General features: G+C 37.5%; 1 protein-coding gene across 1 annotated transcript; it reads right to left on the reverse strand.

The window, feature by feature from the left end:
- Positions 1-3,326: 3,326 nt before the first annotated feature.
- mknk2a (MAPK interacting serine/threonine kinase 2a) lies at positions 3,327-18,407 on the reverse strand. Its single transcript, XM_058759848.1, has 14 exons — positions 18,278-18,407; positions 17,708-17,883; positions 17,545-17,632; positions 17,242-17,343; positions 17,049-17,146; positions 13,868-13,947; positions 13,333-13,406; positions 12,640-12,744; positions 12,492-12,547; positions 12,159-12,254; positions 8,999-9,193; positions 8,528-8,692; positions 8,368-8,408; positions 3,327-7,010 (listed from the first exon to the last, which is right to left on the reverse strand). Exons 2-14 carry the CDS (start codon positions 17,756-17,758, stop codon positions 6,725-6,727), a joined length of 1,437 nt encoding a protein of 478 aa, XP_058615831.1. The 5' UTR covers positions 17,759-17,883; positions 18,278-18,407; the 3' UTR covers positions 3,327-6,724.
- Between the last annotated feature and the right edge of the window lie 746 nt (positions 18,408-19,153).

The raw sequence follows: 19,153 nt of genomic DNA on the forward strand, positions 1-19,153 counted from the left end.
GCTCCGGTCAGAACTTTACCCTCACGTGTCAGTTAGATTGTGATGGACCATCAAGCCATGTAAAACTGGTGAAAGAAGGAGAAAAAATTCAGCATAGTCTTGAGTCTTCGAATAACAATCTCTCCATACACATTCACAGTGCAAATACGAATCATTCAGGAATATACAGCTGCCAAACAGAGAATGGTCCAAAGAGCAGGGTTTATGTGTCAGTGAAAGGTAAGTGTGAAATCCTTTTGGCTCTTTAAAAATATTCAATTTTGAAAACTTCATAACTTAAGAAAGTTTGTGTGTGTGTGTGTGTGTGTGTGTGTGTGTGTGTGTGTGTGATTCAGACTGTAGTTTTTCTTCAACTTACATATCAGAATACTTACCCACTGTAAATACAACATCATCCTCTCTGACTAATGCTACATACCAAGGCCAAACACCATTAAGTAAGTTTCTCCATTAACTCTCCATTAACTTCTTAATTTCTGAGACAATCCATCAGTATACAGAATCTAGATTACTGAAATAAATCATTAAAGTAGCATTTATGTTAAAGGAAAAGTTCACACAAAAATGTAAATTTGCTGAAAATGTACTCACCCTCAGGCCATCCAAAATATAGATGAGTTTGTTTCAGAGATTTGGAGAAATTTAGCATTACATCACTTGCTCACCAGTGGATCCTCTGTAGTGAATGGGTGCCGTCAGAATGAGAGTCCAAACAGCTGATAAAAACATCACAACAATCCACAAGGAATCCACATGACTGCAGTGAAAAGCTTGTTTGTAAGAAACAAATGCATCATTAAGGCATTTTAACTTTAAACTGTCGCTTCTGTGCAAAATATGATAAGTTTTCACTGAAGAAAGCAATATTATAGATAGAGAGCTCGTTTGAATGGATCGTTTGTCTTAATGACAGATTTATGTCTTACAAACACACAGCTTTTCACTTTGCAAGATGTTTACTGGATTGGAGTTGTGTGGTTTATTTGTGGATTATTATGATTTTTGTGATTATTGTGTTTCAGCTGTTTAGACTTTCATTCTGACGGCACCCATTGGTGAGCAAGTGATATAATGCTAAATCGATCCAATTCTGATCTGGTAAATCCAGTTTGTGAATAAACAAACTCATCTACATATTGGATGGCCTGAGGGTGAATCATTTTTACAGATTTTCATTTTTGGGTGAACTATTCCTTTAAAGTTGGTTGATTGGCTTCGTCCAGGAATGCAATAGTACAACATTTAGGATGAGCAAAATATAACTTTTGTTGATAAGTGTAATGCAATATCATTTAACTCCTCATTTGTCCTGTTAAGAAATTGCTCCGACCTATGAAACATAACAAGCAAGAAAAATATTGTAAAATACACTACAAAATATTAAAAGATATCCCAAGATATCCCATATGGTCCCAAAATGAATTACAATTGAAAAATAATTTAATTGAATATTGATAACACAATTTGCACAAAGAAAAGTTAAAAAAGTTCTGCAACAGTTGTCCCTTTTCCTTGATAACTTCATTCTCAATTTAATAATTTCAATTTCATAATATCTCACGTATAAAAACTTTTGTATTATTTTGCTATGTGAACTCTGTGAATCTTAGAGCTACAACTTTAGTTCTAGTGCATTTCATGTAACTGAATATGTGTGTGTGTGTGTGTGTGTGTGTTTCTCTGTCTCCGTAAGGGGTCTTGGAGCCAGTGCTGATGTGGTACATGCTGTTCAAGACAGGGGTTTTCCTCATCATATCAATAACTGCAGCACTGATAATTGTGTGCCAAAAATTTCTGTCACATAAATGAAAAACTATGCTTCTAATAAATCATGTTCTCCATATCTTCTCGTGCATGATGTTATTAGGAATTCAATATTAGGTTGAATCTGTAAATGTCTTATAGATGCTCTGTGTTGTTCATAAGTCTAATGTCCGATGCTCTTGTGGATCCTGACCTTCTTTCTGCTTTAGTTCTTGATTTCTGAACAGTTACAGAAGATGATGTAAATTAACACTTTTTTTTCACAGCTAAAGCTTTGTGTTTGATAATGTCCTCTCAGCATTTTTACTAACAAATAACTAACTAGCTAAATAAAGCCATGTTTATAAATTTTCACACAAGTCTCATCTCAAGGAAAGTCTTTCATATTGATCAATTAGCCTATATCCTCTCCATGATTCTTTTCAACAACTCCCATCTGGTTAAAAATAGTTTGTATAAGAATATATTCATCTCATTTGCTATTGAGGTGTCTTAAATAAGAAGATTTGTTGTTTCCATATATGTAAAATATATTTGTTTTGTGTAAGGATCTGTCAAAGACAGTTGTCCAGCAGTCTAAAAGACAATAAAGCTTTTTTAAATTTGAATTTTGAATTGAACATAAATGACCGCGAAAAAAAAGAGTAAAATGTTGTTTTATACGTTGCTGTAAATTAGTAGTGAAATTAGCTGTGTAGACAAAAAAATGACGGGATTTCAACACTTGGGGGAGCCCGTGTTTATTTTCAACCCTGCCGTTTCTCAATACAGATTAATTTTATCAAGAGCTGTTTATTCCTGTTCAAATCCTCCCGGTTTCACAGACAATTTTTAGTCCTACTAAAATCTAAGTCTAAACCGTTTCAACTGAAAGAAACTCGCACTGATTGATCTTAAAATATATCAGTGCCTTTGTTTTGTCCCAAGATGCACACCAGTAGCCTAATGTTTTTTCTAAGCACGTTTGTAAAAATAGTTTATGTCCTAATTGAACTATGATCTAATCCTGGTTTAGTCTAAACCCCGTCTGTGAAACCGGCCCAAATGCTTTTTTATTGTCAGCCATATTTATCAAATTATCCTTTTTTTATATCTCTGATCAACATGAGGACATAAGCTATTGTGATACACAAGTCGCTCATCCTTACGAAATATTCAGGTAAATCACAGTAGTCTGTTTATGGGGGAAAATATTTTAAAAACATTCTATTGAATTAATTTTTGTTACGCCATAATATACTACAAAATAATCACCATTGAGACCATGACACAAAAATAAAAGTAAAACATTTGGATATTTATACCCGACAGTAAATAAATCCACGTGCGCATTATCTCAACGTATTTGTCTAGGCGAAGGTCTCGCTGATATTCAGGTAGTAAGCACTTAGCTTACATGTGAAAGTATGTGACCTGCATGTTCTTAATGCATGTGAACTTATGTTATGGGATAATGAAACGTTTACCAAAGCTGTGTCATGAGTATCTTATTCACACAGACACGTAAATGTGACGTCCGAGAGAATTTATGAAGACAAAGACAAATGAGCACAATTTGTGTGAATATTTATTTTTTTTAAGAGCAAAAAACAAAACAAAACAAAAAAAGGTAAAAAAGAAAAATAAGCAGCTTTCTCTAAATCTTTCTCTATATTTAGGTTTATGTGAAATGTGGAAAAAGCTGATCATTAAAGCATCTTTAAAGATGCTTTAAAGAACTTTGGTGGCAGGCTGTTTGTCATAATAATAATAATAATAATAAAGGTGGTCAGAATTGTTGGTACCCTTGGTAAATATAATCAAAAAAGATAAACCTGCATTATTAAATCCTTTTGATCTTTTATACATGTATATATATATATATAAAAATAAAAAAAAATCTAACCTTTCATTGAACGAAAACAATTGAAAATGGGGGAAAATCTCATTATGAAATAAATGTTTTTCTCAAATACAAGTTGGACACAATTATTGGTACCCCTAGAAATTCTTATAAGATATCTCTGAAGTATATTCCCATTCATATTCACAATTTTGAGCACTCCAGGGTGATTATGAACATGAAATTATCCAGCCATGGCTTCCTGTTTCACAGAAATATAAATAGGAGGGAAAACAAAGCCAAAATTCCCTTAATCATCCATCACAATGAGAAAAACCAAAGAATATATTTCTGATGTGCAGCAAAAGATAATCGAGCTTCACAAATTAGTGAAGTGGCTTTAAGAAAATAGCTAGAGCAGTGAAAATTCCCATCTCCACCATCAGGGCAATAATTAAGAATTTCCAATCAACATAAAATGTTACGAAACTGCCTGGAAGAGGACGTGTGTCTATGTCGCCCTAATGCATGGTGAGGAGGAGAGTTTGAGTGGCTAAAGACTCTCCAAGGACCACAGCTCCATCCATGGCATCATGGATTCTATCAAATACCAACAGATAAAAAAATAAAAAAAATCAATCAATAAGTGTTAGAACAGCTAACTCAAACCTCAAAAACAACACAAATGTTCTGCTATGGCCATTCCAGTCCACTGACCTGAACCCTATAGAAAATGAGTGGGGTGAACTGAAGAGAAACATGGAGCTGGGAATCTAAAGGGTCTGGAGTGATTCTGGATGAAGGAATGGTCTCTGATCTCTTGTCAGGTGTTCTCTAACCTCATCAGGCATTATAGGAGAATTTAGAGCTGTCAAACTGGCAAATGGAGGTTTAAAAAAAAAAATAAAGTATTGAATAAAAGGGTATCGTCAATTGTGGCCAATGTGTATTAGAGAAAAAGAAAAAATTCATAATGGTATTTCCCCCCCAATTTAAATTCTTATTCTCCAAAGGTTAGATTTTTGTGAATGTTTTAAATAAAAGATCAAAAGGGATTAACAATGCAGATTAATTTTCACAGCCTTCTTTGATCATATTTACCAAGGGTACCAACAATTCTGACCACGTGCAATAATAATATTATTATTAATAATAATCCCCTGAGTTAAGGTATATAGTCAATTATGAGAGTTTTTACAAGAAAACTGTAACCATTGTAGTTGAACAATTCTCCATGTTCTTTATTTTGGCCCCCCTGGGTCAGATGAGAAACAAAAATGGTACAACCACATGAAAATACAAGATAAACATGAAAGCTACACTGGTCCCTAAAATAAGTGTAGACTAGTAATTTTCATGTATGAGGGGGTTCAAAAATTAGATGAAAATGCAATGGCAAGTAAAAAATAAAAACAAAAACAAAAACAATGAGGTCGTTCTCAGAAAGAAAGACTAAACTCAGCATATTCCAAGGTGGTTTCCATCAGAAAAAGAGGAAATAAGCTGTGTATGCATTTCAAAATGCTTAAAAAAAAAAAAAAAAAAAAAAAAAAAAGGCTTTGCTTCAGAGTGAGTAGGACCACTTGGTTTTGTTCCTGGTTGATCTGCATATTTGCTGATGACACCATTCAAGAAAAACTTTGATCAAGCATTAAAGTGATCAAAGAGTAAAGTTGCGAAACAACAGTAACAAGTAGCATATAAGAACAATTTGAGCTAGTCTATGCTTAACTGAGGACCAAAAAAGGGTGGGGGGTGGGTGGGGGATCCACCTACTCTCTCATTCAAGTTCAACAATCTTATTTTTAAAAACAAATAAACTGACACTTTAAAAAAAGGAAGAAAAAAAAAAATCTCCCTTTCTAACACACAAACAATAAATAAAAAAAATAAAATAAAAAAAAGAGGGCAGGGGCGAGGGAATGGGCAAAGCAATATAGCAGCATGGCACATTGGCATGTCTGGAGGCTTCTTGCGCATCTGAGCTTCACCTTTTCATTAGATATCAGTCTACAAGTACAAAATGAAGGCTAACAGGACTTAAGGTCTTTTCATGGAATAAATCACCTTTATTCAAACAGTGAATGGAGTCATTGACAGAGCCCGTGTGTTCACGAAATGTTCAATGACGAACTGAATGAACGGTGAAAATGGAGTTGGAAATGAAAATGGTAGAGAATTTCACTAAATTTGCTACACAATCTTGAAATGGACCTCTGGCAGTTCCTTGTATTGCAGGTCATATGAGGAAATGGGAAGGGGGAGGAAATATGATTATGCAACTAATTCCTGTTTTCCTGAGAGGCCGAGTACAAAAGTTACGCTGCACTGCTCCGTCTCCCTGAAAAAGGCTAAACTTTCCAGTGCGAGGACAAAATGGAAATGTAAAACACCAATGAACTGACACAGAATGAGTCTTTCTGCTTTAAAATATGCTTTGGTTTCTCATTCGGAAAGAGATCCTGAGGTTTCTGCTGAAAACACTGCTGAGATTTGCGTTTGGCAGAAAATAAGTATTACACAGTGGAGTGAAACTGGTAAATGAGGTCCTTGATAAATAAATTCAGACTAGAGAAACCCCACACAACATGGCTGAAATTTCTGCCCTGAATAACTTGAATAATAAATCATTTGCCACTTGAGTCCCAGCAACACTTACATAGTCTCAGTCTGCCGTCAATATCACTTTGGGAGTGAGAAATAAGTCTCAAATATGGCATAAGTACAAATCGAATGATTCGGCTGCTGGGGGGTCCCATGTGAGCTCAAAGGCAAAGAGCAGAATATTTGTCCTGATGCTTAGAAATTTAATTGCTTAGGTGGGGTACAGCTTTAGATGAATGAAAGCAACTTGAGTCCTTTGGTTCCCAAGGTTTTTCATAAACATTGTTATATTGACAGATTCCAGAGACTCAGACATCAAGTTTTTTTCCTGGCCACAACAAGCTTTTTGTTTGCAGGGGCATTTGTGGTGCTTTAAGTGCTACAAACATGAGAGTCCTTCTCACAAGAGCTTAGAGCCCACAAAGTAAGTGGGCAGAGATGTCAAGATGTCAACGCACTGCCTAGTTGAAGATTGCGATAGGGCGTCATCAATAGTCGTCAGTGGAGAGCGGAGGCTGGAAAACATGGTAGAGATCAGGCACAGTCACCAACGATCACAAGCGGGGCGAGGAGCTGGCGTAGTTCAGCAGCACACACCGGCCCTCGGTGCTGGCTGCCTGCGGTCTTCCTGCGGAGGGCCAGCTTGGACCTGGAGGAAGGAGACAGCAGCATGGAGCCAGAGCTGGAGGAGAGGATAAGCGGGGAGGAAAGCTCCTTCTCTAGCTGCTGCTGCTCCTCGCTCTCTTCCCTCTCAGCCAGCTGCCGGTTCATGGCTATGGCCTGCCCTGCAAAGAACGTCAGGTCTTGAGCGCTACCACCCCTGGAGAAAGAACACAGAATGTAAGGATGGCATGATTAGAGGTCTGCTATTCTCGGTCAAAACTATTGCTGCTGGAATTTATAAATGCATCACTAAGCCCCCAATACACCAAGCAAAATTGAAAAACAAACTGGCATGGCAAGGTAAAACAAGGAAACTTTCTGAAAAGTTTGTTCTGGCTAGTAAACATCTTTAAACTGCAGTTCCATTACTCCATGGCAATTACTTAAAGGAACAGTTCCCCCTTTACGTTGTAAGGACATCTTTAAAATAGTCCATATTACATCAGCATTGTGGTACTCTCGTGAATGGTGGCGGATGGTGATGCGCAGGAGAAGAATTGTCGAATAAAGTTATTTGTTTTCTTTGCACACAAAAAGCATTCAACCATAGCTCTGTAAAATTACGGTTGAACCACTGATGTCACATGGACTACCTTTCTGGGCCTTGAACGTGTCAGTTGCATTGTTGTCTATGCAGGGTCAGAAAGCTCTCGGATTTCATTAAAAATATCTTAATTTGTGTTCTGAAGATGAATGAAGGTCTTACAGGTTTTGAAGGACATGAGGGCGAGTAATTTAACGGCAATTTTCATGTTTGGGTGAAATAACCCTTTCATCGGTACAATAGGGAGAAAAATTATTTGATCCCCTGCTGATTTTGTATGTTTGCCCACTGACAAAGAAATGATCAGTCTATAATTTTAAATGGTAGTTTTATTTGAACAGTGAGACAGAACAAAAAATCCAGAATACCGCATTTCAAAAAAAGTTATAAATTGATTTGCATTTTAATGAGTCAAATAAGTATTTGATCCCCTATCAATCAGCAAGATTTCTGGCTCCCAGGTGTCTTTTATACAGGTAAGGAGCTGAGATTAGGAGCACTCTCTTCAGCCTCGAAACCTTAATGACTTGGAGAGGATTGGCAAAGAGGAGTGGGACAAAATCCCTCCTGAGCTGTGTGCAAAACTGGTGGCCAACTACAAGAAAAGTCTGACCTCTGTGATTGCCAACAAGGGTTTTGCCACAAAATACTAAGTCATGTTTTGCGAAGGGGTCAAATACTTATGACTCATTAAAATGCAAATCAATTTATACATTTTTGAAATGCGTTTTTCTGGATTTTTTTGTTGTTATTCTGTCTCTCACAGTTTAAATAAACCTACCATTAAAATTATAGACTGATCATTTCTTTGTCAGTGGGCAAATGTACAAAATCAGCAGGGGATCAAATAATTTTTTCCCCCTCTGTAGGTGTGCTCAGGTATTTCAAACTTCTTTCGACCCTCCAAGCGAAGAATGAAAAATAACTTTGCTGTGAGTATATCAGGACATTTAGTATGCAATATACTCACCTCTGATGTAATATGGATGCAGACACAGCGTTGGGTGCACACTATGGTGAAGAACAACAAAAATGGGTCACAAAACATGATTTCCAGCCCAAAAAGCAAATAATTCATTGGTGTTAAATAGAGTCTCAGGCATCCTAGAGATGGAAGGGAATGGACATACCCCCTTGACCCAAGGGTGCTGAAGAACCTGGGCAGCACTGAGACGGTCTTTGGCGTCCCGCACCAACAGCTTGGTGATGAGGTCTTTGGCTGCAGGAGAGATGTGTGCCCAGTCCTTCTCTGGAAACTCATATTTGCCTTCCTGAATACTCTCAAACAGCATGCTCTGTGGACTCATTGTGAGGAAAGGTATTAAACATCTATTTGCAGAAGCAATATCACCATTCAGACTCAACCATAAGGTTTTTTTCCCCCCTTTTTAAATTGACAAATGTATGTAAATAAACTTGAGACAACGCAGCCCAATAGGGTTAGTGACGATTTAGTCGGGCAGTCCTTATTGTCAAACTCCAACTACAAAACCAGGTGGCTAGACCTGCTACGATTCCATGGAAAGTTTTGAACTTTCACTGCTTTCAATACCGAACGCTTTCCCAGAAAACCATGCATCTTGCCCAAGTACGAGGTGTACCTGGCAGGCTTGGCAGGGCTCTCCCCAGTCCCAACCACAGTCTGTTCCACAGCGACCCACAAAGGGCGGGTATCCACTCAGCATGATGTAAAGGATGACGCCAAGGCTCCACAGGTCACAGCGCTTGTCGTAGATGCTAGCTTCCTCATTAAAGGCCTCCACCACCTCAGGGGCCATGTATTCAGCTGAGCCACACTGTAGGAATACAAAAACTTTTTTTTTTTTTTTTTAGTACATACGTACTATAAAAGTCCTCATACACAAGGAAAAGTCCACAAATTTCCCACATGGGTTTTAAAGGCCACAAAACTCAGTGGGTAGAGCAGAGAGGAACAATCCAGGTTTCACTTCATGTTTACTGTTACTGTCAACAACTTCAAAAGTGCGATAAATTACAAGGTGAGCTATCTAGAGCTACAACATTTATCAGAGCTACCAGCACTCCCTCGGCTTGGCCTCTCCTGTTTGTTTTCACCTGCAGGGCATTATCAAGTTCATTGTTCGGAGTTAAGCTGGGGTGGCCTGATCCGATTCAGACCTGGACGCGTCAGCGGACAACTGTTCCAGCAGGGCCCACAGGCTGCTGCTACTGTCTGCACTGCGTCATGTGGAAACTAGGCCAAAAGGTTGCTGCTCGGGGGGGAAAAAAGAAAAAGGATTTAAGCCGCTCTACACCGGCTGGGGATAAACAAGTCCCAACCCTGCTCGAGTGTTACATAACACACATACGGACGGACATTCTGAATGGTGCACTAATACTTAATGCAACGAACAGAGACACTCAGGAGGTGCAAACCGAGGAGGTTAGCAGTTTAATGGGACATGAGCAAATTCGTTTATTTTTAAGGAAGTGCAGCTGTCTGGTAAAAGATTGTTATACAACTACTGTGAGTCACGATGCAAACGGAGGAAGCTGAAGACGTTATGCTGATGTTTCTGTGCAGGTTGAGGGGGAGGAGACTACATGTCCTCAGAGGACACTTAAAAAAATAATTAAAATTTAAAAAGCCAGGACTGCCATCTCTCTGACCCTGACAAATCTATGCCTAAGCCTCAGTAACCTCGCAAGTACATGGAAGGAAACACGATAGCCGACAAAAATAAAGTGTCCCATGATAAAATGTGACTTGTGTGGTTTTACCGAAAGAGGCACTTGTAATCTGAAGTAAGAGCTCTTGGCTAACCAATCTAAGTTAATAAAAGACCACCTAATTGTGGGAGCACAACTGGAACAAAGTACTTGTCCCACATCAGGAATAGAAGTATATTGTGATTCAACAAATCACAGTCAGTCCAGCAATGATCTCCAATTGTCAGTTTATTGCCCGGCTGGTTTTGCTTTCAGCATGACTGGGCTCTTACATAACGCTCCTCTGTGCACGATGAATCTTAGGATTTGCTGTCGCTTAGGAGCAGCCCCACCCACTTCCTTTCATCATTAAAAAAAAAAAAAAACACACCTGGTGTTTCCATGAACATTACAGAGTAAGGATTTGCATATAGTTTGCTGGGTACAAGAGTGTAACGGTGCAGAGAGCAAAAGAGGGCAAGCCTGAATGTACACAGAGAAAGTTAGCACTGGCATTGCGTCAGTCTCAATGACTATGTTCTCAAATGTTTATGAAGGGAATGTTATGGCAAGACAGGACTTTAGCTCTGGCAAAACCAGGGAGTTTCCCTGGTCACTATTCTAGAAAGCAAAACCACAGTTGTGGGTGAAAAAAATGCAACTGTGTTTAAAGTGATAGCTTACCAAATGAAATCTGTATAATCCGTTATTCAACGTTCAAAACCCACAAGATTTATCAAGCACTATTGAGCTTCCATATACCATATTTGAGGTGTTGATCAATTTTTAAATAAGAGTAAGAGTAAATGGCAAAATTAAATAGGTTCATCAAAGTGAGTGCAAGTCTTTGAAGAAACTTCTCAGTTCATTAAGATTACTTTAAAGATGTCTTCATAAACTTTATGATCAGTTTTACTGGTAATAACTCAAATGGAGAAACAATCTCTGTTTTCATTTAAAAAAAAAAAAAATACCTTTGCATGTTTTGAAGATGACATGACTGTTTTTGGGTGAACTAAACCCATTATGCTACAGAGAGAAAAGTCAATGCTTGAAATGAGTTGAAAACAAAAAGGTAAAATCCATGTAGGACTGTGCCATGGATTTGTTCTTGAACATCCTGATGCAGTTATGCTCAAATCAAAAAGGTAAATTGAGAGGGTTCACCATCCAAGTTCTGACCCTCCTCCTTCCGGGTGCAGAGGAAAGTCTTCATGAAAAAAGGAAAAACTCGGAAAGAACAGACCATACAAAACCACAAGCCTCTAGTAACCCAGTCTGAACACTTCAAAAGCATCTGAAAACCCCAGGGTGTGGTGAAAAGATTGAGGCATGGGTGAAAGGATTTCCATGAGGAATTTTGTTTATGCTCTCTATACATGAAGACATACGCATTTAAGTTAAGTTAAGTTTAAGACCTTTGCCTGTTGCCTTCAGTCTCAGAGAGCTAATAAAACCTCTGTTAGTATACTGTGTTCCTTGATCTGTAATCTTGACAATTCTGTGACCCGAAGTAACGCGTCACATCAAAACAGATATTCAACCCTCACAAAACTCGGTTACTGGAGGTGATCACTTGGAGGTTTATTGGCTGTGGCTTTAAATCAATAACCTTTATCTCTGCTCTTCTTATTTTGTTATCTAGAAGACCAATGCAGTGAAGTGGTAATAAAAATGGCAATTAAAACACTGGCTAGATTTAGTGGCTTGATTTATGTAACACTAAGTTAAATGTAGGTGACAGTCCATATGGAAAAATAATTGTGAATAAGTCTGCAAAAATCTTTAATCAAAATCATCCCTTCTGGATGAAGTTCTCCCCCCACCCCTTCCCACTGTTTCCTTCTCCTACAATCACCTGTCCTATAGGTCTGCTATTCATGTTTTAAAAAATTTTATTAATGAAAAATGCTATAATTTCATAAATATTATGTTTAAATAAATATAATTTCATTGCAGCATGTGGTATTTACCATTTATTCTAGTTTATTAATGTGATATCGTAGGTCATTGGCCATCCTGCTGACTAAAACACTGGCAATCAAAAAGCCCATATCAGTCAACCATTAATAGGCTGTGTGTTAAACTCACCGGAGTCAAGAGCTCAGGGGTGGAGATAGGAGAGCGGTCACTATTCAGTTTGATCCCACTTCCCAAATCAAAATCGCAGATCTTCACAGGAGAGATCTACAGAAAAGAAAAAGGAAAAAAAAAAAAAAAAAAAAATTCCACTGTGAAATGAGTTAAGAGTGGCCACTGAGTATTCCTAAACCGATAACTGATTCATGTTTTCGTTCAAGAGCACAAAAAGCACATAAAATGTTACTGTACCCAACAGATTTGTCAAAAATCTGGTCAGAAATGCAGTGCATTTGTGTTCTCCTCAGATGTCTCATGTCTCCTCATGTACAGAGAGAGACTCACCCTGTCACTATGTTCACAGAGGATGTTCTCTGGCTTTAGGTCTCGATGTGCCATCCCTATAACAAGACATAATATGAGCAATCATCTATATTGATAATATACAGAATGCATGATAACATCATGTTGTAGCAACACTAAAGGTCCCAACCTTTGTTGTGTAGGAAGTCCAGAGCACTGGCGATGTCCTGCACCACTATGCTGGCTTCCTGCTCATTGAAGTGTTGTCTTCTGTGTATGTGAGTCAAGATAGAACCTGGGAATATAAGTGAATGAATGAAGATTTAGGACTATAGATTCTTTACAAAATGAATACACACAAAACCAGTTTTAAAATTGTATTTTTATTAAATGTTTCTCTGGTGTCTTATGCTCACTAAGGCTGCATTTATTTTATGAAAAATACACACAAAAAAGCAATATTGAGAATTACTACAACTACCATTAAAATAAAGGAACAGATCACCCAAAAAACAAAAATTGTCATCATTTACTCACCCTCATGTCGTTCCAAACTTTTATACATTTCTCTTATATTGGACACAAATGAACATAATAACTGAAGTTGAAAGAGTAAGAATTGAAGAATTTTGAACCAAACACAGTTGTTGGTCCCCACTGACTTCCATATTTCTTTCCCTACTATGGAAGTCAATGGGGACCATCAACTGTTTTATTACCAGAATTCTCCATACATTTTTTTTGTTCAACAAAGAAACTCATACAGGTTTGTAATGACATGAGGGTGAGAAAAATGACGACAATTTTGATTTTTGGGTGAACTTTACCTATAACTTAATACGTAAATACAATATCAGTAATAATCTCACACACACAAACTTACCGCCTCTCAGTTTCTCAAAGACTAAATAAAATTTGTCCTCTTCCTCAAAGTATTCAACCAGTTCCAAAATGTTTCTGTGGTGAGAAGACAATAACATTAGCCATTAATTATACACATAGTAAAGGAGCATAAACGAATCTTTCAATTAGTCTTCATGAGCTTCTCAAGCCTTGTCTTGCGGTCTATGTAGGCAGCAGTCTAAGGCGGCATCCTGACAGTCATAAGACTCGACCACAATTGATTTCAATACGGTTTTCATTTAGCTAAACTATATGCATGATACTGCAAACATAAAGATGCATAATCACTAATTACATCAGTAATCAACATTACATCAGCAATTTTTAAATCAGTACTTTAGTTTGGAGTATTAAATAAAATTTCTCTCCCCTTGACCACCATGTTGGATTCATTTTTCCCCCCCAGAGTTTGTCGCAATGCACTTTGGAATTTCTGTGACCATTACATGCAATTTTCCCTTATATTTTCCCTCAGTTTCAAACTGATCAGTAGTGTCACACAGAGCTTCCCGTACCTGTGGCCCTGGCACTGGTAGAGCATTTCCACCTCCCTGAAAACACGACTCCGACTGTGGCCCGGCCTCTTCTCAATTATCTGTATAACATTGAAACCTCATATTAGTGACCTAATACACACCCTAGGAAGGACACATTGCGTTCCGACCTTGAATTACAGAACTCAGAGTCCGTTTTGACGGGCTCTTCTGCTACCTGGACACAGACCTTAAAGTACACATTTGTTTTTAAGTGGCAAAACCCTCAGACATGTCCATGCCATCTCAGTGTCGAGCTTGAGTCGACAGATCTGTGTGTCCCTTTGTGGATCACCCTCACTCAGCGTGTGTGGGAGATTAGCAAGCACACAGATGACACGCCACTGCCTGCCTTCAAAAGAACATCTCAGACCACTGATTCAGCAGGTCACCACATGGTCATCAGGATTTACAAGCTGGCAGACGATCAGGTTTCACAACATACAGGGCATCCAGACTGTGTGCGCAGTACAGACGTTGCAGTGAACTCACACCAAAAGAAGGGTTGACTAAATGACAATTAAATAATCCAACAGAACCAACAATGCCACCAACTTTCTGGTTTCATTTACTAGGTGCACAGCCATCGAAAGGCCATCAACAGCTGAGAATGTTGTAATAAGCAGTGTATAGCAGTGAACCTAAATAGAATTTAAATAGCAGAACTTGTCTATTGAATTTTACACTGCTGTTTTGCGTTTGCCCGTTTTGGAAAAGGAATCTCTTATGCTCAATGAGCCTGCATTTGATCAAAAATGCAGTATATCAGTAATATTGTAAAATATTATATTTAAAAAAAATGTTTTCCATTTTAATATTTTAAAACGTGATTTATTTCTGTGACTGCAAAGCTGAAACTGTAGTAGCCATTACCCCAGTCCCATGATCCTTCAGAAATCTTTTTAATATGCTGATTTGCCTGCCAAGAAACATTTCTTATCAATGTTGAAAACAGTTGTGTTCCTTAATATTTGAGGAAACCAAACTGTTATGAACAGAAAAAACAGCATTTGTTTAACAAGTCTTTTGTAACGATATAAAGGTCTTTAAAATCACTTTTAATCAATTTAATGCAACCTTGCTTAGTAAAAGTATTAATTTTTCAAAACAAAAATTCTTACTCCCCAAACTTTTGAATTGTAGTGTATATTTCTAAAGGGCTCGGGCTTACAAAATGTGTTGCCTCTCTTAATTCAATCCATGTGCTGGTTTATCTGCCATCTGTCCCTTTGACTGTACCTCATAAAACCCATTTACATGGGCATAAAAGACTATTATTCCATGTAATTCATACAGTGTCCATTCATTTTAATGTGTAGATTGCTACAGTATCCCAAAAGGTTAAGCATTAGCCAAACATTTCACCCTAATTATACAGTTCACAGCAAATGGGATGCCAATTACAAAACAATTCATCTTTCTCCAGCTTCCATGAGAGCACCAGCTCATAAGACTCTTGGAATCTGACAATATTCCATGACATCAGCAATGTGGAGAACCTGCTGTTTTCAATTTTACATTGCCTTTGGCAAGTTACAGAACATTTGCTATGAAATGCCACATGAACATCCCGCACACGCTTCATTTAGCACCCACAGCTTCCTTTATACATTACCATTCCATCTACTAGAGGTCAAACTGATGTAGTGAGTGACACCACACTGCTTTTTCAAAGATTACATGTCCTGCTACACAACTGAAAAGAGGAAGTTTCTTTGCTGAGCAGGCACTGTGGTCATTTATATTTTTGTTCCACAGCTGCAGCAGCACAGTAGCTGGAAGGCCTTTGTTCCAGAGAGAAGTACACAACACCACATAACAAATAAAATGGACACAGCTCAAATGGCCATGAATGAAAGCTAGAGTCCTGTATTTCCTGAACAGGGCTGTAACGCTGATACAGAGCCATCTGTCTCAGCATAACCCCCCTTTTATTCTTATGTAACACTCTACATTGAAGGAAGGACACATAACTAGGAGCCAAAGTTTGCGTCCCTCAATTCATACTTCTAGTGTCAAACACTTGGAGTGTTCACTAATAAACATCATTGAAGCTCTGAAATGAAAAGTCATTTAAGAGAACATACTAACAATGTCCTCCTGCTACTCAAATTTAGATTTAGAGTTTTGCAGAAGAATCCACTTATGTTTGTTCCCCTTCTGCTGTTCAGATTGCACAATATTATTTCTATTAATCAGTCACATTTTTGTTGTAGCAGAAATAGCTACCATTATTTCCATTAAAGGGATAGTTCACCCAAAAATGAAAACGGTCCTCACTGACTCACTCTCATGTTGTTAAAACCTGTATGAGGTTCTTTCTTATGTTGAACAAATGAACAAAGAATGCTGGTGATCAAATAGTTGATGGTCCCCACTGACTTCCAAAGTATTTCTTTCCCTACTATGGAAGTCAACTGGGAACAATAACGGTTTGATTCTTCAAAATATCTTCTTTTGTGTTCAACATAAGAAAGAAACTTGTACAGTTTGGAACAACATGGCGAGTAAACAACAATTTTCATGTAAGGGGCAACTCAAGAAACAAATAAAAATGTTATAATATTAAAATACATAATATTGCATTACATTTTAGTATATTTTCCAATATACTAAATTTTCCCTATATATCAGAATATATAAAAAAAATATATAATTTTTTACCCCGCTTCAAATGTTTCAGCACTTTTGTAATTTTTTGCAATAAAAAAAAAAAAAAAATATTATAATATATATATATATATATATATATATATATATATATATATAAATAAAAACACTTTTAAATTTGCTACCTCCTTTAAGCCTTTTATTTTCTAATTGGTTGAAGCATATTATCCTCATTTTACAAAATGCTGCAATAATATAGAACTTGCTTGAAAACAGTGTCATGAGTGACAATCACAAGATCAGCTCAAATCACATTGCTAACCGCTTATAATTAACACAAATTACAGCAAGCTCCAATTACGGTCTGGAACTCTGTGACAGCAAAATCAGAGCAATCATAAAGGGAGTATGGCCTAAGAGGGTAGTTTGCTATTGCAACTGGAGTTTAACCTGAACATGGATAAGACACTGATTATTTGATAGTTGTATGAGCACTGACAACAGTTTGTTTGGCAATATGCTGCTTTAAATAAAAGAGGGTGCGGATACTTGCCTTTACTGCATATTCTTTATTGGTGATCAGATTGATGCAGGTCTGAACAACAGCATAAGCCCCTTCTCCAAGAATCTCATTTTGCAGTTTGTAAACATCTGAAAAGGAAAAAAACTGAATATTTACCCTCTACAGACAGCGAACCTCTACTCCAGGCTTGAGCATTAACAAAAGATAAACAAAAAGGGCTTGCCTTCAAAACGTCCGGAGAAACTGTCAGTGGCTCTGCATCGTTTTTTCTTTTTATTTCTCTTCTTGGCATCAGGGATATTGATGGGCTGGCTGGATGGCATGTCTTTTAAAAAACAAAATTAAAAAAAACAGTTAAGATAAACAATGTGTGCCAAGTCCATCACTCTAATCTGCTATGAACTTTGCCTAACATAGCATGAGAGATAAGCAATATCTCCTCAAGTATCTCACCAGGGTTTACGTCAATCTCAAAGACTGATAATGACATTCAATATTAATGAAAATGTAAGCAAAATAGCTGTACCAGGCCTTGGCAAGCGGTCTAACTTGAAGGATGAGTCAACATGGGGTTCCGAATCTATGAATTCATCAGTCTTGAAAGGGTTTTGCCCCTGGGAACAGAAGAAAAATTAAAGTATGCCATTTCACATAAAACATTTTCTGGTAAACAACAAGTTGTTACCAACCTTGAAGGAGCGATGGAATCCTGTGACCTCCGTGATTTTGTTTTGCACCATGTTTTCAAATGGTCAGATAATGGTACGCAGCTTGGTGCCTTAATCACAGTGCAGTGGCTCCTTTCAATCAAATACTGATCACCTCTGATCTGATCACCTCAAGGTGGTCGTGCAACAGATGACTCCTGCTTACACAGACAGACAAAAACAGCATCAATATGGCCCTGAACAGATGCTCTTGAGAGACTAAGAAAAAAGGAAGGCTCATGTACAGACTTGACATTTTATACAGTGCAAGAGGCAAAAAAAGTCAGGAAATTTGACAAAAAACAAACAAATTAATAAACTTGCTATTAAAATTGAAAAATATCTCAACTGACAAGTCTTATGTAAGTAGTTGACAATCTGTTTAATCTTAGTTTACAAGCTGTCAGTAGCTATTTTTAATCAGGATGACCGAGTAACCTCTGGGCTGCATGCGGTTGCAGTCAGAAAGACTGGAGTTTTTTTTGTTTTTCTCAAAGAGAGTTCCAGGAACCATTTTATAGGTAGGTTAGTGGGAAGGGAGTCATCTCTTACCCCGTTACTAGCCGTGAGACGCCAGCGTTCACGCCGTTGCTCAACCCACCGTGCAATAGGTTACTACTCTGTGTTTGTCAATTGTTAACTGAAGTTGAGAGCTCTACGCATATATAAGGTCGTAGCTTGCACTCCGCCCACTCTTCATTCCACATCCAATCAAAATGATTGCTTTGAGAGTCAGAATGAAAAACTCAGAACACTATTGGACATTTCAGTTACAGGGGCGGAGCATCTCCTTCCTAACGTCATCAAAACTAGACAGGCGCTTTAGTTGCACTGGACTTGTTTATTGCCCCATCTACTGGGTAGGGAAAAAATTTAGTACAGTTTTAAAATGAACACACTTCAGGAAACATGAATATAATATATAAAATATTTAATACATAATATACATATTTAATTATTGTTTATTGTCACATAAATATATGCATAGGTTGATGAAAATATTGTTGGGAACAGCTAGGGGTTTCAAACTGTGTTCAAATCATTTTTTAAAAATGCAAGTTTAAGCATTTTTATTTAATTGTTAGATTATTTTAATATAACTTAAATTCATGTTTAGAACCACTGGTCTGTGGTGAGCAGGCAGGATGTGTGGCTCACTGCAGCCATCTACTGGTCTTTATATTTCCTATGAAATTCCAAACGAAATGCATATGCAGTAATTACTGTAGTTAGTGTAGTACCCTTATTGTGTACAGTATTCAAATCCATTTCTGCTATTGGGCTGCCAACTCTCACGCATTCTCAGTCTCTTTCTTGTATCACTCATATACAAGTGGGGTTCAGTTCCGAAATTGCAACGATAGTGATAACATTAGCAATGAACAGGAGAAAATATAATTTCTCAAAACAGATGTGCAATAAGCAATG

This window comes from Onychostoma macrolepis, chromosome 02, assembly GCF_012432095.1.
Source record: "Onychostoma macrolepis isolate SWU-2019 chromosome 02, ASM1243209v1, whole genome shotgun sequence".
Lineage (NCBI taxonomy): Eukaryota > Metazoa > Chordata > Actinopteri > Cypriniformes > Cyprinidae > Onychostoma > Onychostoma macrolepis.